This window comes from Phyllopteryx taeniolatus, chromosome 5 (assembly GCF_024500385.1).
Source record: "Phyllopteryx taeniolatus isolate TA_2022b chromosome 5, UOR_Ptae_1.2, whole genome shotgun sequence".
NCBI lineage: Eukaryota > Metazoa > Chordata > Actinopteri > Syngnathiformes > Syngnathidae > Phyllopteryx > Phyllopteryx taeniolatus.
This window is the reverse complement of record NC_084506.1, coordinates 30674675-30694395: the sequence shown is the minus strand read 5'-3', so window position 1 is coordinate 30694395 and position 19721 is coordinate 30674675. Positions and strand designations below refer to the sequence as shown.

Genomic DNA, 19721 nt, shown 5'->3' with positions numbered 1-19721 from the left:
TGAGAGAGACAGAGAAGCATCCATGCATCCATTATCTGAACCGCTTATCCTCACGAGGGTCGCGGGAGCGCTGGAGCCTATCCCAGGTATCATCGGGCAGGAGGCGGGGTACACCCTGAACCGGTTGCCAGCCAATCGCAGGGCACATATAAACAAACAACCAGTCACACTCACATTCACACCTATGGGCAATTTAGAGTCCACAATTAACCTAGCATGCATGTTTTGAGGATGTGGGAGGAAACCGGAGTGCCCGGAGAAAACCCCCGCAGGCACGGGGAGAACATGCAAACTCCACACAGGCGGGGCCGGGGATTGAACCCCGGTCCTCAGAACTGTGAGGCAGACGCTCTAACCAGTCGTCGACAGAGCAGCATAGGAAAGCAAAACAATTATCTTTGTCCAGTCGAAAAACAGCTAGTAGTCACAACATGGCTGGGAACAACCAGGACGCACAAACGGTCGGAAAACAGCCAGCAGTCAGAACATGGAACAATAAAGCATGTGAAGGTTGCATAAAACTAATAGAAGTAATATTTGGGATATATCAAACTTTAAAAATCCCACTCAGTCAGTAGATTACTTGATTACGAATTTCAGCACCGCTGGATACAAATTCTTATTTATGACAGGTCTGTTTAATGTCACTTCAGAAATAAAGTGAGAAAAAGTAAGTCATAGCATAGCATTTTCATTGAATAACTGAAAACCTACTATGAATCGGCTTTGAGGGGGCAATAAACTAAGCCCCCCACCCCCCTTGACGATTGACTCTGAAGGTGCAAAAACTTTGATCAGTTCTCTAGTTTTCTTATAAAGGTTCAATGCACTTGTTTATCAAATTTGTTTCTGTACTGCTTATCTTCACTAGGGTCGCGGGTGTGCTGGAACTATATGGACCACTGGTTAGCACTTCTGCCTGATTAAAAATAATCTGATTTCAACAAGTATACACTGGGAAATTGTAAATAATGCATACAAACGGTTACAAGATGTTTTCTCTTAGTTTGACATAATGACATCAGTGGCTGACTCTTTCAATATTAAATGTGAAGTTGAACGGTCATATAAGAGCGGCATGTACAATATGTACAAGACAATATGACCACTCGCGAGAGCCATTACATGAGCTGTATTTTTACTGCAGCTCTTGTCAGTCTGTTTTATATGTAATTGTGTTTGGCGTCACAACTGTATATCTTGCTGAGTTTTGATTTCCTCCTTTAACTACATGATAAGAGCCGATATTAGGAAGAAATAATGACTGTACTTTGAGCCTCCTCATTTAAAAGTTCTACACGACTCCTGTGTTATTTTCTCTACACTGGCAGTGGAAAACATCCTGAGGGAAAATCGTCTGCTAACGTCATTATGCAGTGAACCTGGATGCGCGTTGCCTGAGCTTTGAGCTTTCCAGGGCTTTAGGATGTAATGCTGATGGAAATAACGTAGCTGTTGTGTGTCTGTTGTGTGGCTGCATGTTTCGAGCGGGGGAGTTAGTGAACAAACTCTTTGGGAGTTCTCCCCTCCCTCCCGGGTATGCAAGAATTATCTTCTACCTCGGGTTGCAAGGCTGCACTGCTGGTATCCTCGCAGTGTTATTGTAACCTTCACTGCAAAGCTTTGCTCTTAATTGTGTCCCACGGGCCCACAGCTTGCAGCATTCACAACCTTTCCTGTCCCTCTTGCTGATCCTACCCCCTCCTTCAGATCTTAACCCCATCTTCCTCGTGACCAATCCGACAGGTCTTTTCTCTTTCATTACTCAGCTTCAATGTATAGTTTGCATCCCCTCCTCAGGCCCCTGGCTCCTCACTAGGGTCGCGGACGTGCTGGAGCCTATCCCATCAATCTTCGGGCGAGAGGCGGGGTACACCCTGAACTGGTTGCCAGCCAATAGCAGGGCACGTAAACAACCATTCACACTCACAGTCACACCTACAGGCAATTTAGAGTCTCCAATTAACCTACCAGGCATGTTTTGGGGAATGTGGGAGGAAACCGGAGTACCCGGAGAAAACCCACTGCAGCCACAGGGAGAACATGCAAACTCCACACAGGCGAGGCCTGTCTGGTCGTAGTGGATTATCGACGGGAGTACTTTTTCAAGTCTTGCTGCAAGGGCTTTCGAGATAATCGTGATATCTACATTAATCAGTGATAAGGACTGATCATTCTCCAGGAGAGTGGGGTCTTTGCCTGGTTTTAGTCGTGTTCATATGGTTACTAATTTGACCTTTATCTTTTATCGCCGTGACTGTTCGGAAAAACACCATTGTCTATAAAACTGTATCAGGAGGTTGCTGGAGATCGTTGGGAAAAACTGACATTTCTCCTTTGTACTATTGGTTAGAATTACATTTAACACGTTGAATACTCTTTGTAGAGGTTTATTATCTTGTAAGTAACTATTGCTTTTATTCAAAAGGCTTGTCAACACCGGAGGTGAGGTTATGTGTTAGCCATTAATGGGAAAATTAACATCCTCTACATTCACATCCTCTACATTTTGCCTGCTTCCTTTGCACAGAGGAAGAGTCACAGATCCATCTCTTTGCTGTTCTCTGACCTCTGACATTATTGTCAAGGTTGACTGCCAGAGTGACAGAATTGTGTTTTATGAAGACAAAGCGAAAGCAATGGCAACATGATGCTCCTGCCAGTGACAATGCGGGCTGTGACTCACATAATCACACACACTTTTTGTACTCAAGTGTTGGTATGCTCCTCCTAATAATTTTATTACTCAATCACGGGTTTTCTGAGACTACTTATTTCCCTCAGAATCTTAATTCTTAATTTTATCAAGACATCTCAGGCAGTTGTATGCTTCCAACTTTGTGGGAACAGTTTGGGAAAAACAGTTTTCTGTTCTAGCATGACTGTGTCCCAGTGCACAAAGCAAGGTCCATAAAGTCATGTTTAGATGAGTTTGGTGTTGTCATGGCGAGGTTTACCACCACTTTTGTCCCTAAAATGTTTTTTTTTTTTTTTTTGGTTATAAAAGTGGGTTCCCCAAAGAGGAAGGAGTATAAGTCTATCTGAGACGTCATTGCCATTTAACAACGGTCCCACTTCGGAAACACACATTGGCTTTTCTTCATTCTTTTCTTCACATTTCTTCTTCTTCGGGTTTGTTAGATCACGTATGATCACGTGACATTTCTGCCTCTGAGGACTTCTTTGTCAATTGGTGGTGGATCAGAATCTTTACGTGTGTGGTGTTGTGTGATGAGATTGTCAGAGCACACCACACACAATACGACCAAAACTGCTTAGTGCCTGATTTTTTTTTTATCTTTATGTGTGGGATCTGTCACAGATAAAACCAAAAATCTTTTGAGATATGAGAAATCAATGTACCAGGCCATTCCAAACTTCCATTACCACTATCGTAATTTTTATGTGCAATATACAGATTGAATTCGGTGCTGACTGTTTTTCTCGTCCTGTGATTACAGTTATTACAATGTTTACACTATTTTCCTGTGGGTCTATGTGCCTTTAATTGCCGCCAAGGGACAAGTAAAGTATTTTGAATTTGAATATAAAGCTTGTCCCTCAGTCGAGATGTATCACTTCACCATACTTCCTTGACGCCAATTACTGTACAATATTACTTTACTAAGACAGCACTTTGGCGGCATCTTAGGCCAAAAAGCACAAAAACTGTATTTAGGTGATTTTTATTTTTTTTTAAGATGAATTCAAGAATATTGAACCGCAAATATGCAGGGGATTACGGTACTTCCAATACCAAATAGCTACACTCGGGCGCCATCGGGGGGTTGGCACGGCCCCCCTATACATTTGTTGGCCAGCTCAATGGAAATGGTTTCGGCCCCCCGGCTCCCCGTCGAAGATTGGTTTCAGCCACCCCACCAATAAAATTCTGTAGGCGCCCCTGGCTAGCTGTTTAGTATTTGCATTATATGATATTGGCCGTTGCACTGGGATGCAGGGAAAGTTAAAAAAAAAAAAAAAAGTGCTTAAATTTGGACTTGGAAAATTTGTATGAACCCTGAATGTAGAGGGTATGCGCATGTGGCATTGATCATAAAATCGCACTTTGCGTGTCAGATTATTTTGATGAGGACATGAACCGTATGAGATGACACCATACATATCCCTACAGATCCCGATTCATAACGCATTGCTGTTTTATACATAAACCAGATGTTGGTGATGCAATAGTAATGTCAGAGCTTGAAATAACACAAGAGTGAAATCAATTAGCGACTGCCTCGATGATTAAATTCGCAACAGTGCTTGTGATGTGAGGTGGCACCTGGGTGAGATATTTGTAGAAGAAGCCTTTTTGTGTGCTGCTTTGTCGGACCCTCCTCGGTTTGGCCTATATCGTCTTCCTGGAGAGGCTCGTCCTATTGTTGTGCTTTCCCAGCCGTCTGCGCGGATTTCCCTTCTCGCCCCCATAGCTGATTCAGTGAGGCGCCGCTATCCAATTGCTGCTCTACTTTCCCGTGAAAAAGGTTTCCATGGCAACCAACAAATAATGCAGACCTTCTCCAGTGTTGTTCTCCTCTGCAGTAGCTAATAGCCCTCTAAAAAGGCGCAAGGGAGCAACAAGCACTACAGCAGGCTTCACGGTGTCATTTGGCTGCCCTCCCGCTGGCTGCTAGTTTATCCACATCATGATCATTATTTACCTACTTTCTGCTTTTCTCATAATCCAGCACAAAGTGTGAAGAAATTAGTGTACTATATTGGTTGGCGATACTGTAAATGAACCAGCGACAACATTATGATCAACTGCACAATCTAATGTGATCCAATACAACAGCTGTATCAAAGAATAAATGCTTTTGGAAAGCTAATAATGCCCAATGACACTGTCCAAGCTGTTTTAATTTAAAAATGTTTATTATTCTGGTTGTAGTTTCCAGTGGTGTTAATGGCCCCAAAAGAACCTGAGAGGCCTAATATTAAGTTTTAGCTACATTAGCTACATCAGTACAGTTTTATGCCACACATAAACTACGACCACAATCATAAACAGGTTGTTAAATTCATTAAATGACACCACTATTTATGTGTGCAAGCGGTTTATTGGGTTCATAGTAATATTTTGTTTTGTTTGTTCAAGTTTTTGTTTTTTTTGTTTTTTTTAACAGTACTTCAGATCTCAACATGGGCCAAAGTGTTAATTTAGATGAAAGCTGGTGCAAAGTCCATCCATCCATCCATCCATTCTCAACGCCGCTTATCCCATTCAGGGTCACGGGTGCCGCAGCCTATCCCAGCTGACATCGGGCGAAAGGCGCACTACACCCTGAACTGGTCGCCAGTCAGTTGCAGGGCAAATATAGATACGGACAACCACTCGCACTCACATTCACACCGTCACTGAGTGGGAATTTAACCCACGCTGCCTGCACCAAAGTCAGGCAAGTGAACCACTACACCATCAGTGACCGTGCTGCGAAGTCAAGAGAAATAAAAAGTTTCATTCTTGCATACGAAATATTAATTATTAGAACCTGATAGTTTTGATGAGCAACTTTGATGGTATGTCTCCAGTATCATGAACAATTGGAGAATGCCTGGTGGGATACATTGCTGTCACGTACAGTACCACCATGCATTTATACTGTAGTTCCCTTTGCTCTTGTATCCGATCTCATTCGATTGTCCAAGTAGTCGTACTATTGCAGCCGATTGTTGTGTGTTAGCTATTTAAAATGGAGAATATTTTATGAAGGACTTATTATGTGTCCCCAATGCCACTTTGGGAACGTGGTACATGAGTGTGATTCCAGTGTCTCCCCACTTCTCCAATCTATTTCCATTCCCAGCTTTGATTGCTTTTTTCCCAAGATGTAATCAGATCTATGTACTCTGCTGCCACGATCAGTTAGGTTAAGCGCCCTGCTGAATCTGATATCTGCTGGCATTATGTTGTGTCGGCAGGATGCTGTGGCAGAAGCCGTGCTCCGGAATACTCCTGAGATATTCTCCATTCAGAGTCTCTGTGAGAATGAGTGTACGCGGCCTGTATATCAACATCTAATCTGACAACAGCGTCACACAGCTGTAGGAAGCGATTGCTGAATAGTTGTCCGTGCTTTGAAAGCGACGTCTGGCGCTGACTATATTTGCATGATGAGGCTGGAATACCAGAATGTAAATTGGCTATCATCACTCGTTCATTATTTTCGTCTGGGAGACACTTGATCAATTTGGAAACAGCGAAAAGTTTAAAGAGTTTATGTTCATTAATATTCTCAGTCGAAGAAGTGGTCTACAGTGACAGTTAAAGTGAGCAGCATGCGTTAAACAGTATGGCAGTCTACTGTACTTGTGGTGAATAATGCATGAGCTCAGATGTGCATCAAGGTCACACCAGAAGCTGCGTGTCTTGGGTCCTGTAATAACTGTAATTATCCAAGTAAGAAGACCTTCAGGCACGGAATGAAACTTCCACCTGCACAGGTCCAGATTATTGCAATTAAAAGGAATTTTCTTGTATTACATCCGTTAAATTTGCCTTCCTTCTGAGGGGTGAAATATTCTCAGAGATAAAACGGCATCCCACATTAGCTCATTGCTGGGAGTGAGTTCATCCATTATAAATGCAGCCTCGGTCATTTTGAAGTGCCCTAGGATTTTATTTTCTCAAATGAATTGCACAGTCTACAAATGTGCCACTATTCTTCCTTCTTGTCTGTTTTTGTTCATCTCATTATCTTGGTGCTGACCTCTGCTTCTTCCATTGTGCTTCCAACAGTCCATGAAAACAGGAGCGGCATCGATCCCTAAGAGAAGGTGTCAACGTCACCTGAACAAAGACAAAGCACCAGGAGAGAGTCATGGTAGGCTGCTATACGTATATCTCCAGAGCTTTTGTCGCACAACCCATATTCCTTGGTTGAAACACCTGATTCGACGCAAACACATGCTGACGGGTTTGCCAGAAGTCGAAATCCACCATTAACTCACTAGCCGCAACATCTATTTTAGCCCTACTGGATCAAAAACACTTTCACAGAGGTATTAGGCTCGATTTACAGTGATAGGTCCACATGCCCAATTCGGATTTTTTGGGCCAGATCCGATTTTTGGATTGCATTTTCAGGTGATCACTTTCCAATAGAATTGTGTTTACTGAACACCCGAACACAAGGGCAGCCGCCCAAAACACAGGTAAACGGCTACACTCCAGTACAGATACACAAGTAACAACTTCCAACAGCGACGATGTACTGATTCGTTTTCCACAACTTGTGATTCCACTCTTTATTATTTCCGTGCACGCCCAATGTACCATATTTAGACCATATTTAATGGTCTATGCCTTCAATATAGTTGTCATCAACCTGGGTCTGTTTTTTGTGTGTTTATCGGCGCATTTCGTATTTTCATGCCTCATAATTCTCACCCAGATATAATCGAGACCCGATTTGTTTCTGAGACTGCCAAATCCATGCGTCTTCTACTGTTTACGCTGCCTTGACCAATAACTGGATCTTACGGGGGAGTGGGATAAATAAAATACAGTAATTGTGTCTCTTGAGCAGTGTCGTGTCAATCCTGCCTTCATTACCTCTTCCAGGGAGGTTCTTTTTTTTGGTCACTGTTTATTTATGTGGTTGCAATTTTGTGCAAAAATAACATAATTCCACTTTATGGAGGTGTGAGACATTGGCCATTAAAAAACGATTTGAAATTTGGTGCAGATCACCTTAATGGTACAGATAGAGATGGAGGCTTTTCCGCCCTTTTGTGAAAATGGCAAGACATCTGCTGATCAAAATTAGGATACCAGTGGAGCTACTGTCTGTGCTACCTTAACAATGTTTATTATTGTTGCTGAGGTGCAAAATAGGAAATATTATTGGATCATGTTGTGTTCATTTTCTGTACAAGTTACAGTGAGAGAAACAGCACAAAGACCACATAGGCAAAACCCCACTGATAGCATCTAAACGAGGGGAGCTGTGCTGGCGTCATCAAAGCAAACCAACACTGCTCTTTGTTGGTTTCTGATTTGCATTGACATTTGGAACATTAGTATTCCAAGCATGTCTGATAGGCAGACATGTATCGATTGAAGGTGAAAGGGTATAGTTCAGAGTAGACCCAGGCACATTGGGTGTATTAAGTTCTTGCATATGATCGCTCATGAAGGTAACCAACCAGATATAAACGTTTGATCAAGTGACAAGATTATCAGTCATTGTTTGTTGTTCGAAAGACTGACCTCTACAGCACGTTAATTCACACTTTTCTTTTATTGTTCCGTCTGTTTTTTAATCACAATAAGAGTAAAAGAATTGGGGGGGGGAAATGGGGACAAAATATTTTAGGGAGATAAAAAAGGCAATTGCCAGTCGAAAACATCCATTATATAAACCCACAATCCTCTTACATAAAGATGTTACTTGGACTATTACTACCTGATAAAACAGTTTAGGATAATCTGGCAACATCTGATTATATGCCCAATTGTGCATTTGTGATCCGAGTTTATCCCAGCAGAGCTCCCAAATACTACGGAACGTCCAAATTTTCCATCCATCCGATTTCTACCGCTTATCCGAGGTCGGGTCGCGGGGGCAGTAGCTTTAGCAGGGACGCCCAGACTTCCCTCTCCCCAGCCACTTCATCCATCTCTTCCGGGGGGATCCCGAGGCGTTCCCAGGCCAGCCGAAGGACGTAGTCTCTCCAGCGTGTCCTGGGTCGTCCCCGGGGTCTCCTCCAGTGGGACGTGCCGGAACACCTCACCAGGGAGGCGTCCGGGAGGCATCCAAATCAGATGCCCCAGCCACCTCATCTGGCTCCTCTCAATGTGGAGGAGCAGCAGCTCTACTCTGAGATCCTCCCGTATGACCAACCTTCTCACCCTATCTCTAAGGGAGAGCCCAGACACCCTGCGGAGGAAACTCATTTCGGCCACTTGTATCCGGGATCTTGTTCTTTCGGTCACGACCCACAGCTCGTGACCATAGGTGAGGGTAGGAACGTAGATCGACCGGTAAATTGAGAACCTAGCATTTCGGCTTAGCTCCTTCTTTACCACAACGGATCGATACAAAGTCCGCATCACTGCAGACGCTGCACCGATCCGCCTGTCGAGCTCCCGTTCCGTTCTTCCCTCACTCGTGAACAAGACCCCGAGATACTTGAACTCCTCCACTTGGTGCAGGATCTCATCCCCGACCTGGAGAGGGCACACCACCCTTTTCCGACTGAGGACCATGGTTTCAGATTTGGAGGTGCTGAATCTCATCCCAGCCGCTTCACACTCAGCTGCGAACTGCTCCAGTGAGAGTTGGAGATCACGGCTTGAATAAGCCAACAGAACCACATCATCTGCAAAAAGCAGAGTTGCATTACTGAGGCCACCAAACCGGACCCCCTCTACGCCTCGGCTGCGCCTTGGAATTCTGTCCATAAAAGTTATGAACAGAATCGGTGACAAAGGGCAGCCTTGGCGGAGTCCAACCCTCACCGGAAACGAGTCCGACTTACTGCCGGATATACGGACCAACCTCTGACACCGGTCGTACAGGGACCGAACAGCCCGTGTCAGGGGGTTCGGAACCCCATACTCCCAAAGTACCCCCACAAGACCCCCCCGAGGGACACGGTCGAACGCCTTCTCCAAGTCCATAAAACACATGTAGACTGGTTGGGCGAACACCCATGCACCCTCGAGGACCCTACCGAGGGTGGCCCCTCATACTGTATATACTTATAAACTCTCAACTGAGGCACAGACAGGCACACATTCAAATCTTCTCTTCTGGCTTTGTTCTGATCTTTGAACACAAATTCTTCTCTACTTTCCTTTCTTTTCTTGAACTTAAGATGTATGCATGAAGCTTTAGATATTGTAGGATGTTTTAAAAGAGCATTTAGTCCTACACTGGGGAATGTGACCATATGGCCTTGCATCAAGGTGGACAATTGGCTGCCCAAGCTGTCGTAAAGTGGTTGACTCTACTCTCCTTTGTTTTCAAACAGGAACTAGTGCTAAGTGGAGCTTGCCAACACCGCATTGCAGACAAAGGCCACTCTCACAACATATCCGGGTTACCCTGGAGATGAACCTCTTTCATGGAGAGTTTCTCACATGTCCTAAAAATAACCCCGACGGAATTCACAAAATTGTATTAGAGTCCAAGACAGTGATCACATGATGTTGACCGCATTTGGCCTCATTTTGGTTTAAGTGACATTAGGATGCTTGTGTTTTGGGGTTTGCCAACCATCCGTGGGCACACCAAAGACAGCTTCTGTCACTGATTAATAATAATAATTAATCAACAGGGTCAAACATTGGCCACAGAAATGTTGCTCAGTTAAAAAATATTGTCAGGAATGATATACAGTGGCATCTCTAAAGTCAGACACAAACTGGTGTGTGATGTTGGTCAACTTCCAGTTGGTCCTAATTTTCAAAACTATTTTTTCCATAATAACCAATTGAAAATGTGTTCCAGCTTCAACTGTTACCATCAAAACATTTATTCGCTGTACTGGCAATATTTTAAGCTAAATGTTTGTATTCTTTGTCATCACAAGGATCTCATTTGATGTGCGTCCCGTGTCTGAGACGCACAAAAATTAGCAGGGACGCATACGGTCAATCTGCCTCTTAGGACGCTGACCTATGGTTTAGTATTCCGGGCTGGTGCTGGAAATCTGGCGTATGAATTATTTATTTATTTATTTTTTGACGAGGACTAGCGTGCGACTAATTTGGTCGTATATGTACCCTGATTTCTGAATGGTGAGACATAAAAAAACAGAGGGTGCGTACAGGTGCCCAGTCATTGGTGGAAGAAAAAGAAATTTCCACGGCTTGAAAGCAGACACATGAAACCCATCATGGTCGCTAAACCAATCAGCGGCGACCCTACGTCTGATTGGCCGAGTACGTGTATGTGTGCGCGCGCCGTGCGTGCTTTTGAAGTGCGGGCGCTCGCGTACTCAAAGCTAAGTATTCTGACGGCGAGCCGGTAGCTGCACAGTTACAGAAAGTTGAGTGACATAAATGGAATTTGTTCCAAAGCCTAACGCCACTGCGACAATCTGGGAACATTTTGGATTCAAGCCAGATGAACGCGGCCTTCCCGCAAACACCAACGAGCTGGTATGTCAAATTTCTATGACGTCGCAACAAAGACAACAACATTTAAAACCTCAACGTGAGAAAATCCGTTTTAAACACAACCAACCCACCCAATTTTTTCAGCTGGGATTGGAAACAAAAAACAAGGTGGGACATTTCCCGTTTCCCGTCATCTTGAAATTATGGAACCCTTTGCCCAAACAATGCAAATATAAACTTGACCGTGTATATGGTGCACGTATGCTCACATTACAGTATAACCAGTATAGCATTACTATTGTAAGCGATGCAGCCGCTGAACATGATGACAAAGCAGCGTTTAAAGAAAGGTTGCAGACTTTTCAAAAGTGGTACAAATCTTGAATCAAAACAGGTTGCTTTGATCTACTTGTTGTGTTGTTATTATTGTTGCTACTTGGTACTTTTTAAACAACTGCAAACTTGATTGGTAGTATGCAGTATATTGCCTGTTAAGGCATTAATGATTGTTTATACCGCTGTGCCAAATCTAAGCACATATAAAAAAAACAACCATTCACACTCACATTCACACCTACGGGCAATTTAGAGTCTTCGATTAACCTACCTTGCATGTTTTGGGGATGTGGGAGGAAACCGGAGTACCCGGAGAAAACCCACGCAGGCACGGGGAGAACATGCAAACCCCACACAGGCGAGGCCGGATGGGAACCCGGGTCCTCAGAACTGTGAGGCAGATGTGCTAGCTAGTCGTTCACCGTGCCGCCTTCAATGTTCATTATTCTTAGAATTACAATTCAAAGTGAATTGTTCTTAAAGAGGATGTACATGCATTATTATTATGCTCTAATATCATTATATCAGTGGCATAAAAAAACATCAACAATACTATTGTTCGTCATGATACCTTTTGGGAAAATATATCATCCTAACAAAAATTGGTATCGTGACAGGCCTAAGCACATGTAATATATTGAGAGAGAGCTGTAGCAATGGATGACACAAAAATATTATACAAACAGTATGAAAACTAGAGTAACAACTGTAATAAAAAAAACGGCAAAGCAAGAACCGTGATATAGCGGAGGATTGGTGTATCTGTATTCTGTGATGATAAATTGCAGGGACTCATTGTTACCGGGTTGGTACTCATTGTTTCCATGACATGTGCATCCCGGGACTCACGAAGTCTCAAGTGTAAAATGATTTATGCAACATACAACTTATAAATTGTTGAAAAAGGGATGAACCCCTTAAGATGCAACATCTCCTTTGGGAGGTGGTCCCACACAGAAGATACAACAGATAAGGCAATATTCCCAAGTGTTTAATGGATCTATACAATGTATGAGTAGTGATATAAATGAACTACCTTATTCTAATTGATTTGAGATGTACATCTCTATGGCATAACAGGATCGTCATGGGTGGCCATGCAGAACTTGCAGTAAAACTAAAATAAAGCCGAACCCAGAGTACAGAAAAACATTTCCTTTTTTTTAATGACACATCACATCATTCAGCATTTATTTTCAATTGAGTTATAACGAATTTATCTGGAAAGCCCTGACAGTAGTGCGTCCTCGCAAGAGACCGTGGGAAATGCCCAGAGTACAACCAGGCCGCATGGCACGAGTGTTCTTGTGTTCATTGTGTGCCTCGACCACATGCCGTCACTTGGTGGACAAGCAGCAGACTGAGAGCAGTAGCTCAGGGGATCGATGCATCATAGAGCATGTGCCTTGCTATTGACTCAGGTCCATACACGTTGTTTGTATCCTCCATCAGGAAAAAAAAATGGTGTCAACACAATGAAATTAACATTTCTGCTTTAAAAAAATGTAATGATCACACACTAGCCTCTTGTTTAGGAAGGTATCAGCTGCCTGATCTGAGGATTTCTGCCCTCTAGTTGTCATATAATTTCAACTCCGAAAGAATCATTCGGGTATTACAGGATCTAAAAGGTAAAAATTGGTTCTACCAGTTTCAACAAAATACAAGTTGAATTTAAAGTTATCCATATGTTATGTTTTATGACTGCCTTTTGATTGGCTGGCGACCAGTCCAGGCTATACCACGCCCGTTGTTCGAAATCAGATGAGATAGCGTGCAAATAAGCCAAACAATTTGTATCTCTTTTCCCTTTAGAATTGTGTGTTCTTCTCTTTACAGTCTGAGGTAGACCACCTAAAGATATTTCTGCAAAGAGCACTCCTCTCGTCCTCACTGGACTGTTTTTATTGCTTCTGTTGATGCTTATCTCATTTATTTTAACGCGTGCCTAAGTTAACTTGCAAGTGACCTAGAGATATGGTTTGTGAGAACTTTTATCCAGTTGATTAGAACTTTGACTGTCGTACCGCTGCTGCCGCTTCACCACCTGTCATGACGTACAGAGTTTATTCTCCCCGCTGCCTGCAGTGACTTCCTTAACTCATTCACTGCCAGCCTTCCGAGTGAACATGGATATTTGACTTCTAAAGCCGTCAATGGCAGTGAATGTGTTAATTTCACTATGTCGCATCCTGTCGCATCGATCACCCGTGAGATACAGCTCAGGTCCGCAGACCTGACACGAAAAGCAGGGTCAAGATGGGAAAACAGGAAGAAGAGCAGGACAACAAGTGAAAAACGTCTTCTACGTCTGCGAAGCGACCCCCTGTCCCCGCCGCACATTGAGCCATTGGATATGTCGATGCGCGTTTGATGCTGCACCAATAGTATGTTGTATTTTATCACATTTATTAAAACTTAAAAAGATAGATTAATAGTTTGAAGAAGCGGGTTGAATGGGGGTCACAAACGTACATACGTATACCGCCCGTGTACATTTTGGCCACAAGCTTCACTTTTTTTACCTTTTAACTTCACAAGGTGCTGGCGGCTGTCTCCTGAACATGTCGATGATTTTCACACAATTAGGAAACTAGGAGGTGGTGGCATTCTTTCTGTCTTCAGCACACATGCACACGGTCTTCTGCTACTTCCTCGTTGCGCACTGCATTTGGTAGGCGGGAGAAAGAGGTCATCTTACGTTATGGTTAAAATGTTTAAGTGACGTGATTGAGCCAGCCAATTGTCATTTATTGTACTATAAACAGTGATGCCGGTAATACGTTACTCCAAAATGCCACCATTTTGAGTAATGAGCAAAGTACTGCATACGGTACTATTGCTGCTTAGCATTCAGTACACTTCAAAAGCTTCCGTGACAGCACAGCCCAAAGGTCATTCTCTCCTAATTTATTCATTAAGTGACACGTTATGCCGCCGGGGAGCCTTGCTCACCGCCTCAGGGGACCGTCTTTAGGTTGTTTACTTGCTGCACCTGAAGAGATGGATAAATTATGAAGATGGGCTTTTAATTGAGACAAAGGGTGATGTGGCATGCACTGGCTTCCGAGGACATTATTAGCTTAGTGTTTGCCCACTCTGGAGAGCTTAAAGTGGCAAACAATACAATGTAAAAACACACACATTTGATTTGTCCAAAGAGTTCAATTGGAAGAAATGACTCAACATGGTCTCAGCATTAATGATGATTTGTTATCCAGCAATATACTCAAGGTGAAGTTGCCCGTTTTTTGGCGGAAGAAGGGGTTACACAGTGCCCTTGTTCTTTTCATCCATTTGTCTGCGTGGTGGAGATTGGAGCAAGTGAGCGAGTATGGACCAACTCCATTAATCATACTGATTGTCAATCTCAAGGAGAACCCAGGGCTGTGCACTTTCAACATGATTCTAGTTCTTCCTCATATTATAATCGCAGTCAGTTGAAGCCGCCATAATGGATGATAGAATACTGTAAATGGCAGACATACTATATGATTTTCAGAGGTGTCAAGTAATGAAGTATTTCGTTACTGTACTTAAGTAGATATTTCGGTATCTGTACTTGAGTATGTATTTTTCTGGCTCCACAGAGGGACTTTCTAACATGGACTTTGTGTAAAAGTGTCAATTTCATTTAAAAAAAAAAAAAAACACCTTGGTTTTGTCATTTGAGTGTCCAGAAAATGCCCCTCGGACAGCTACTTCTGTTTGACCAAGTTTTGTATCAGCTTGTTCCATATTTGGCTAAGACCGCCCCCTTTCCTCACATTGGTTGCCTCTGTGTAGAAGACCCACTTGTGAGAGCACATTTGTTTGTTATGTTGACAGCGCTGGCTCAGGAGCAGAGAGGTCTAGTTTTTTCAAATGTTCTGTATTAATGGGACAGGCTTTGACGTCGGCAAAAAAATACAAATAAACCTCTTGAAAATCAGTTGAGAAATTAGCAGGTTATGCTGTTTTCAGTATACACATTGCCTTTGATGGGAACATTGCCTCCACAACACCCAGTTTTTTTATCTTATGTACATTATAAGATTATTGTTACCAGTATATTACTAAAGTGCCTGCAATGCTTTGGGTGAACCATGGCAGTTTTTTTTTAGTTTTTTTTAAAGCCAGCTTGTTACAAGTCTGGCTCACTGACAGTAATTTCATTATATTACATTTTTTAAACACATTTATTTCAGTGGGCAAATGTGTTTAAAACAATTCTACCTTTTTTTAACTAATTGAATTATTACTTTTGAATTTAATAATTATGTTGAATCAAACTTTACTTCAAAGGTATAAATAAATGCTCGTCTTTATTTAAACCTACCTGTTTTATTTTTGTTTTCTCCATTGTTTCTCCCAGAGAAAGCAGGCCAATCATAGAGAGATACAAAAATCTCCATATCCATCCATCCATTTTCTGTGCCGCTTATCCTCACTAGGGTCGCGGGAGTGCGGGGTACACCCTGAACTGGTCGCCAGCCTAAAATATAAATACTAAAATGCTAAAAAGATAAACGCATACTGTAAATAATTGACCTAAAAGTATGATATACAAAATAATAATTATAGGTAAATCCAAGTCATAATACACAAGCAACAAACACACAAGAAAACACTCACACACACACACACACACACGCTTGATGCTCCCCGAAGCTTAGCCTCCCACCAACCAGCCAATATTTATACATACACAACATGTGTACACAACATCAAGCCACAAGATTAAGCATTGTTGGAATGTCAGTACTAAGGAAATATTTTGAATATTTTGGAATAGATTTATTCTTTGAAGCATTGTTAATATGTTTTGCAATTGCAATACCTTGACTTCAATGAGGTTAACAGTCATAGCTATGAATGCAATTTTATGTCAAATTTCTTAGAGGCTCAAATAATACAGTACACTAAAACCTAACGTATTATATCATGAATGTACGGGGCCAGTACAGGTTCTGACAGGGCCACCACCACAACTTGGCTCATGGTGGCAGGGACACCACTCAAAAAGGATTCCTGTCGGAACCCTGCGTCGAAAAAATCTTGTGCTGACGTCATTTTGAAAAAAATTAAATTTGGTGTAGAAGACTGTAGAATTACTTTTCCCCCTCATAAAACTACTCAGGAATTGTTAAGAGAATTGATAAGGAATTGATCGATAAACAGAATCGACAATGGCATTGATATTGATAAAATCTTATCAATTCCCACCCCTCGTGAATGTGAGCGGGAATGTTTGTCTCTATATTTGCCCTGTGATTAACTGGCAACCAGGGTGTAATCTGCCTTTCGCCCGAAATCAGCTATGATAGGTTCAAGCTCCCCGTGACCATGAACGGAATCAGCAGAAAAGAAAAGGGATATATCTTAACTTTGGGCCAATTAAAAGCTTCGTTATGATTGTAATGTCGCATAAATTGAACATGCTTTCATGTGCGGTAGCAACGATGCATTCATTCATTTTCCATTTTCATCGCTGGCGCCTATCCCAGCTCTCTTCGGGCGAGATGCGGGGTACACCCTGAACTGGTCGCCAGCCAATCGCAGGCGACGATGTATCAAGTTTAATGTGGTTAAGCAACACATCTCGAGGGACCGGTAAACCAAACGTTGTCGTGACGTTGACTACAGCGTCATAAGGTTTTGAGTACCTGTGATTTCTATTCTTCAATTAGCCTAACATGTGTGTTTTTGGAATGGGACGTCGAGAACATGTGAACTCCCCACAGGGAAGGTCTGAGCCGGGATTCCAACCCTGAACTTCTCGACTGTGAGGCAATGTGCTAATAACCACTTCGGTGATATGCTGCCACTCAGTCAATATATATTTCTTCCATATATATATATTTTATATATTTATTCCATATATTTTCTTTTGACAAGTCTTATTAAATTATTATCAGAACTATTATGCGCACAGAAAATTCACTCTCTTGTTCAAAATAAACCTCCATATGGGACATGCAAACGTTCACGTCACGTGCATGTGCTTCGGTCTCAAAAGGACGAGAAACAAACGAAAACTAAACAGCGTTCTGGTGACGTAATTGACATATTCCCACATTTGCCCCCCCCCCCCAAAAAAAACAAAAACAACAAAATAACAAACAAACAAAAAAAACCGTACACGCGTGTTGACTGTGTTGTCCTCCATTATTCAATCTATCAAAGAGCACGCGAGCTGTGATCGTCAAACGTTTGAATGGACGATGTTGTCACGCACATGGAACGTTTTTGGGTGCCTCCAAGACGACGACGGTAAGCACAGAAGCTCACGTTTCGACACACGTCGTTCATTTCCTCCGGCCTTTAACACTGGTAGCTAGCAGGCTACGGGATGTATGTGGAGATACTTTTTCCGTTCAACGTCGTTTTTAGTAACCAACGGGCGGTAGCCGTCTTTGTTAGCTGTCAGAACATTGTATTTGACAAATAAACACGACCAAACATTCGCAGATAGAGGTTGCATAATTTCGTAAGTATGAGCAAAGAACTTCGGAAATGGGACAACTATACAACGTAGTTGTTGACTTGAGTGCAGTTGAAGTTAAACGAGTTGGCTTTAAAGTTGATTTTGGCGTATCCAACCTGAGGGGATGTGTTGAAAACTGAACATATATATATATATATATATAAACCAAAAACTGCATTTTAAAATGAATGTAACAATAGTTGATACCACTGATTTCAAAAATTGTATTTCTCAATTTGTTGTGTATATGTAATAATATGATATGATGATACATTTTTTTTATGGTCTCCGTCATAACGGGAAACCATAACGGCGCAAAAATTAGCTTGACATCCCTCCAAAAGTCAACAGTGGAGTCTTGGCGGTGGGTGGGATTTGTTCGAGACATTGCTGATGCAGTCAGGCTTCCTTAACTCAGGGCAAAGGCCGCCACTTAGATCATCAGGTGTGAGGCAGCATTGCTTGCTCATGAACTCCCTGCGAGTGAAGCAGTCGCAGCCTTGTTTAGCCTTCGTTTCATGTTTTTATTGACTGGCTGCTGCTGCATATGCAAACAAATCCCCACAACCAGTAGCGGGGTTGTCCCAGTCGTACAACTCAACTCACCTTTATTTTTGCGACTGCAAACACCAACTAAGCGCTGTACTCAAAAGATAGAATAATACAGTAACAATGTAATCATAAATAACCAAACAATCTTCTCCAATCAATATACACCATAGCTCCCTTCACGTTAGGAAAGCTAGAGAGGAGTTTTAGCTTGATGAAGAAGAGGCTCTTTCCATTCAACAACAGAAGATGCGCACTCGCGTAGAGCCTGCCACTTATGGACAGCGGCAAGAGTCTCACGTCAAAGACCAACACCTGCCCCTACGGCACTACCAACAGGTAAGTCAAAGACACGTGCGACTTTATTACCACGGTAAAACAACAAACAACGCCTAAACGTTATGAGGGTCGACGCATAGCATCATATCGAACATGCCGCAAAGCATGCTGGGAAGTCATCAACTTCCCGGACGCTACAGTGTATGTTCTTGCTTTGCCGAGTGATTAATGAAAATTCCATGCAAACCAGCAACAGCGGTCCCATTATTGCTTGGCAATCAATGATTGCAAGTTGCGATTTTCTCCTCTTTTTTTTAATTTTTAATTTATGTTTTTATTTTTTTTGTTCAAATTGAAATTACATCAAAAATAAAAGTAAGTTAGTGTCAGACAAATGTCAGTGGTACTAGATGTGCTGAAAATATAACAGTAAAAGTGCTCTTTGTGCATTTAAATTAGCCCTCTGTTCTACCGTTTGATACTATTCCTGTATTGATAGTTGAATTAATAACATTTAACAACATGTTAATTTATATGCTAAGTCCATGCATGTTTCATATCCAAATACTATTGTTTGTATGAGGCATCAGGAGCACTCAAATATTTTGGAGCATCTTTGGCCATTCAGGGGGGACGAATTGGGGGTCTCAGAGAGTAGTTACTAAAAATTTCATTTTTTCGGATGGGCTAACCAGTCAGCCGTGCCACCTTTATTTATACATAAAACAAAACAAAAAAGATGAAGATTAATACAAATAAAACAAAACACAAAACCCAGTGGCCAAATAAATACAATTGAAAATATCTGGTAGTATAACCACTTATCATGGAATGGGGTAAAGTGCAACAAATTAAAATAGATACAACACAGTGCTTAAGGTAACATTCAAGTATCTATCATTTATCCAGTAAAAGTGCTGATAAATGAACCGTCTCAAGAGTTTGACTTTTAGGAACACAAGGTTGTCAGCTTGTTCTGAAGGCCTGACTGATGTCGCATCCTGACCATTAGGGTAC

At 42.2% G+C, this 19721-nt stretch overlaps 1 protein-coding gene across 6 annotated transcripts in view; it reads left to right on the top strand.

Annotated features, from left to right (window-relative positions):
* Positions 1-19721, top strand: part of LOC133478596 (tetraspanin-18B-like) — a 45742-nt gene that overhangs the window by 15550 nt on the left and 10471 nt on the right. The window contains exons 2-4 of one of the 6 annotated variants that reach the window (XM_061774823.1): positions 6746-6830; positions 17576-17662; positions 18672-18764. In XM_061774823.1, coding sequence (XP_061630807.1) covers positions 6828-6830; positions 17576-17662; positions 18672-18764 — 183 coding nt within the window. In that variant the 5' untranslated portion in view covers positions 6746-6827. Of the gene's footprint in view, positions 1-6745; positions 6831-17343; positions 17443-17575; positions 17663-18598; positions 18765-19721 lie in introns of those variants that run through there. The other 5 variants (XM_061774821.1, XM_061774826.1, XM_061774824.1 and 2 more) reach the window with 5 other exon arrangements.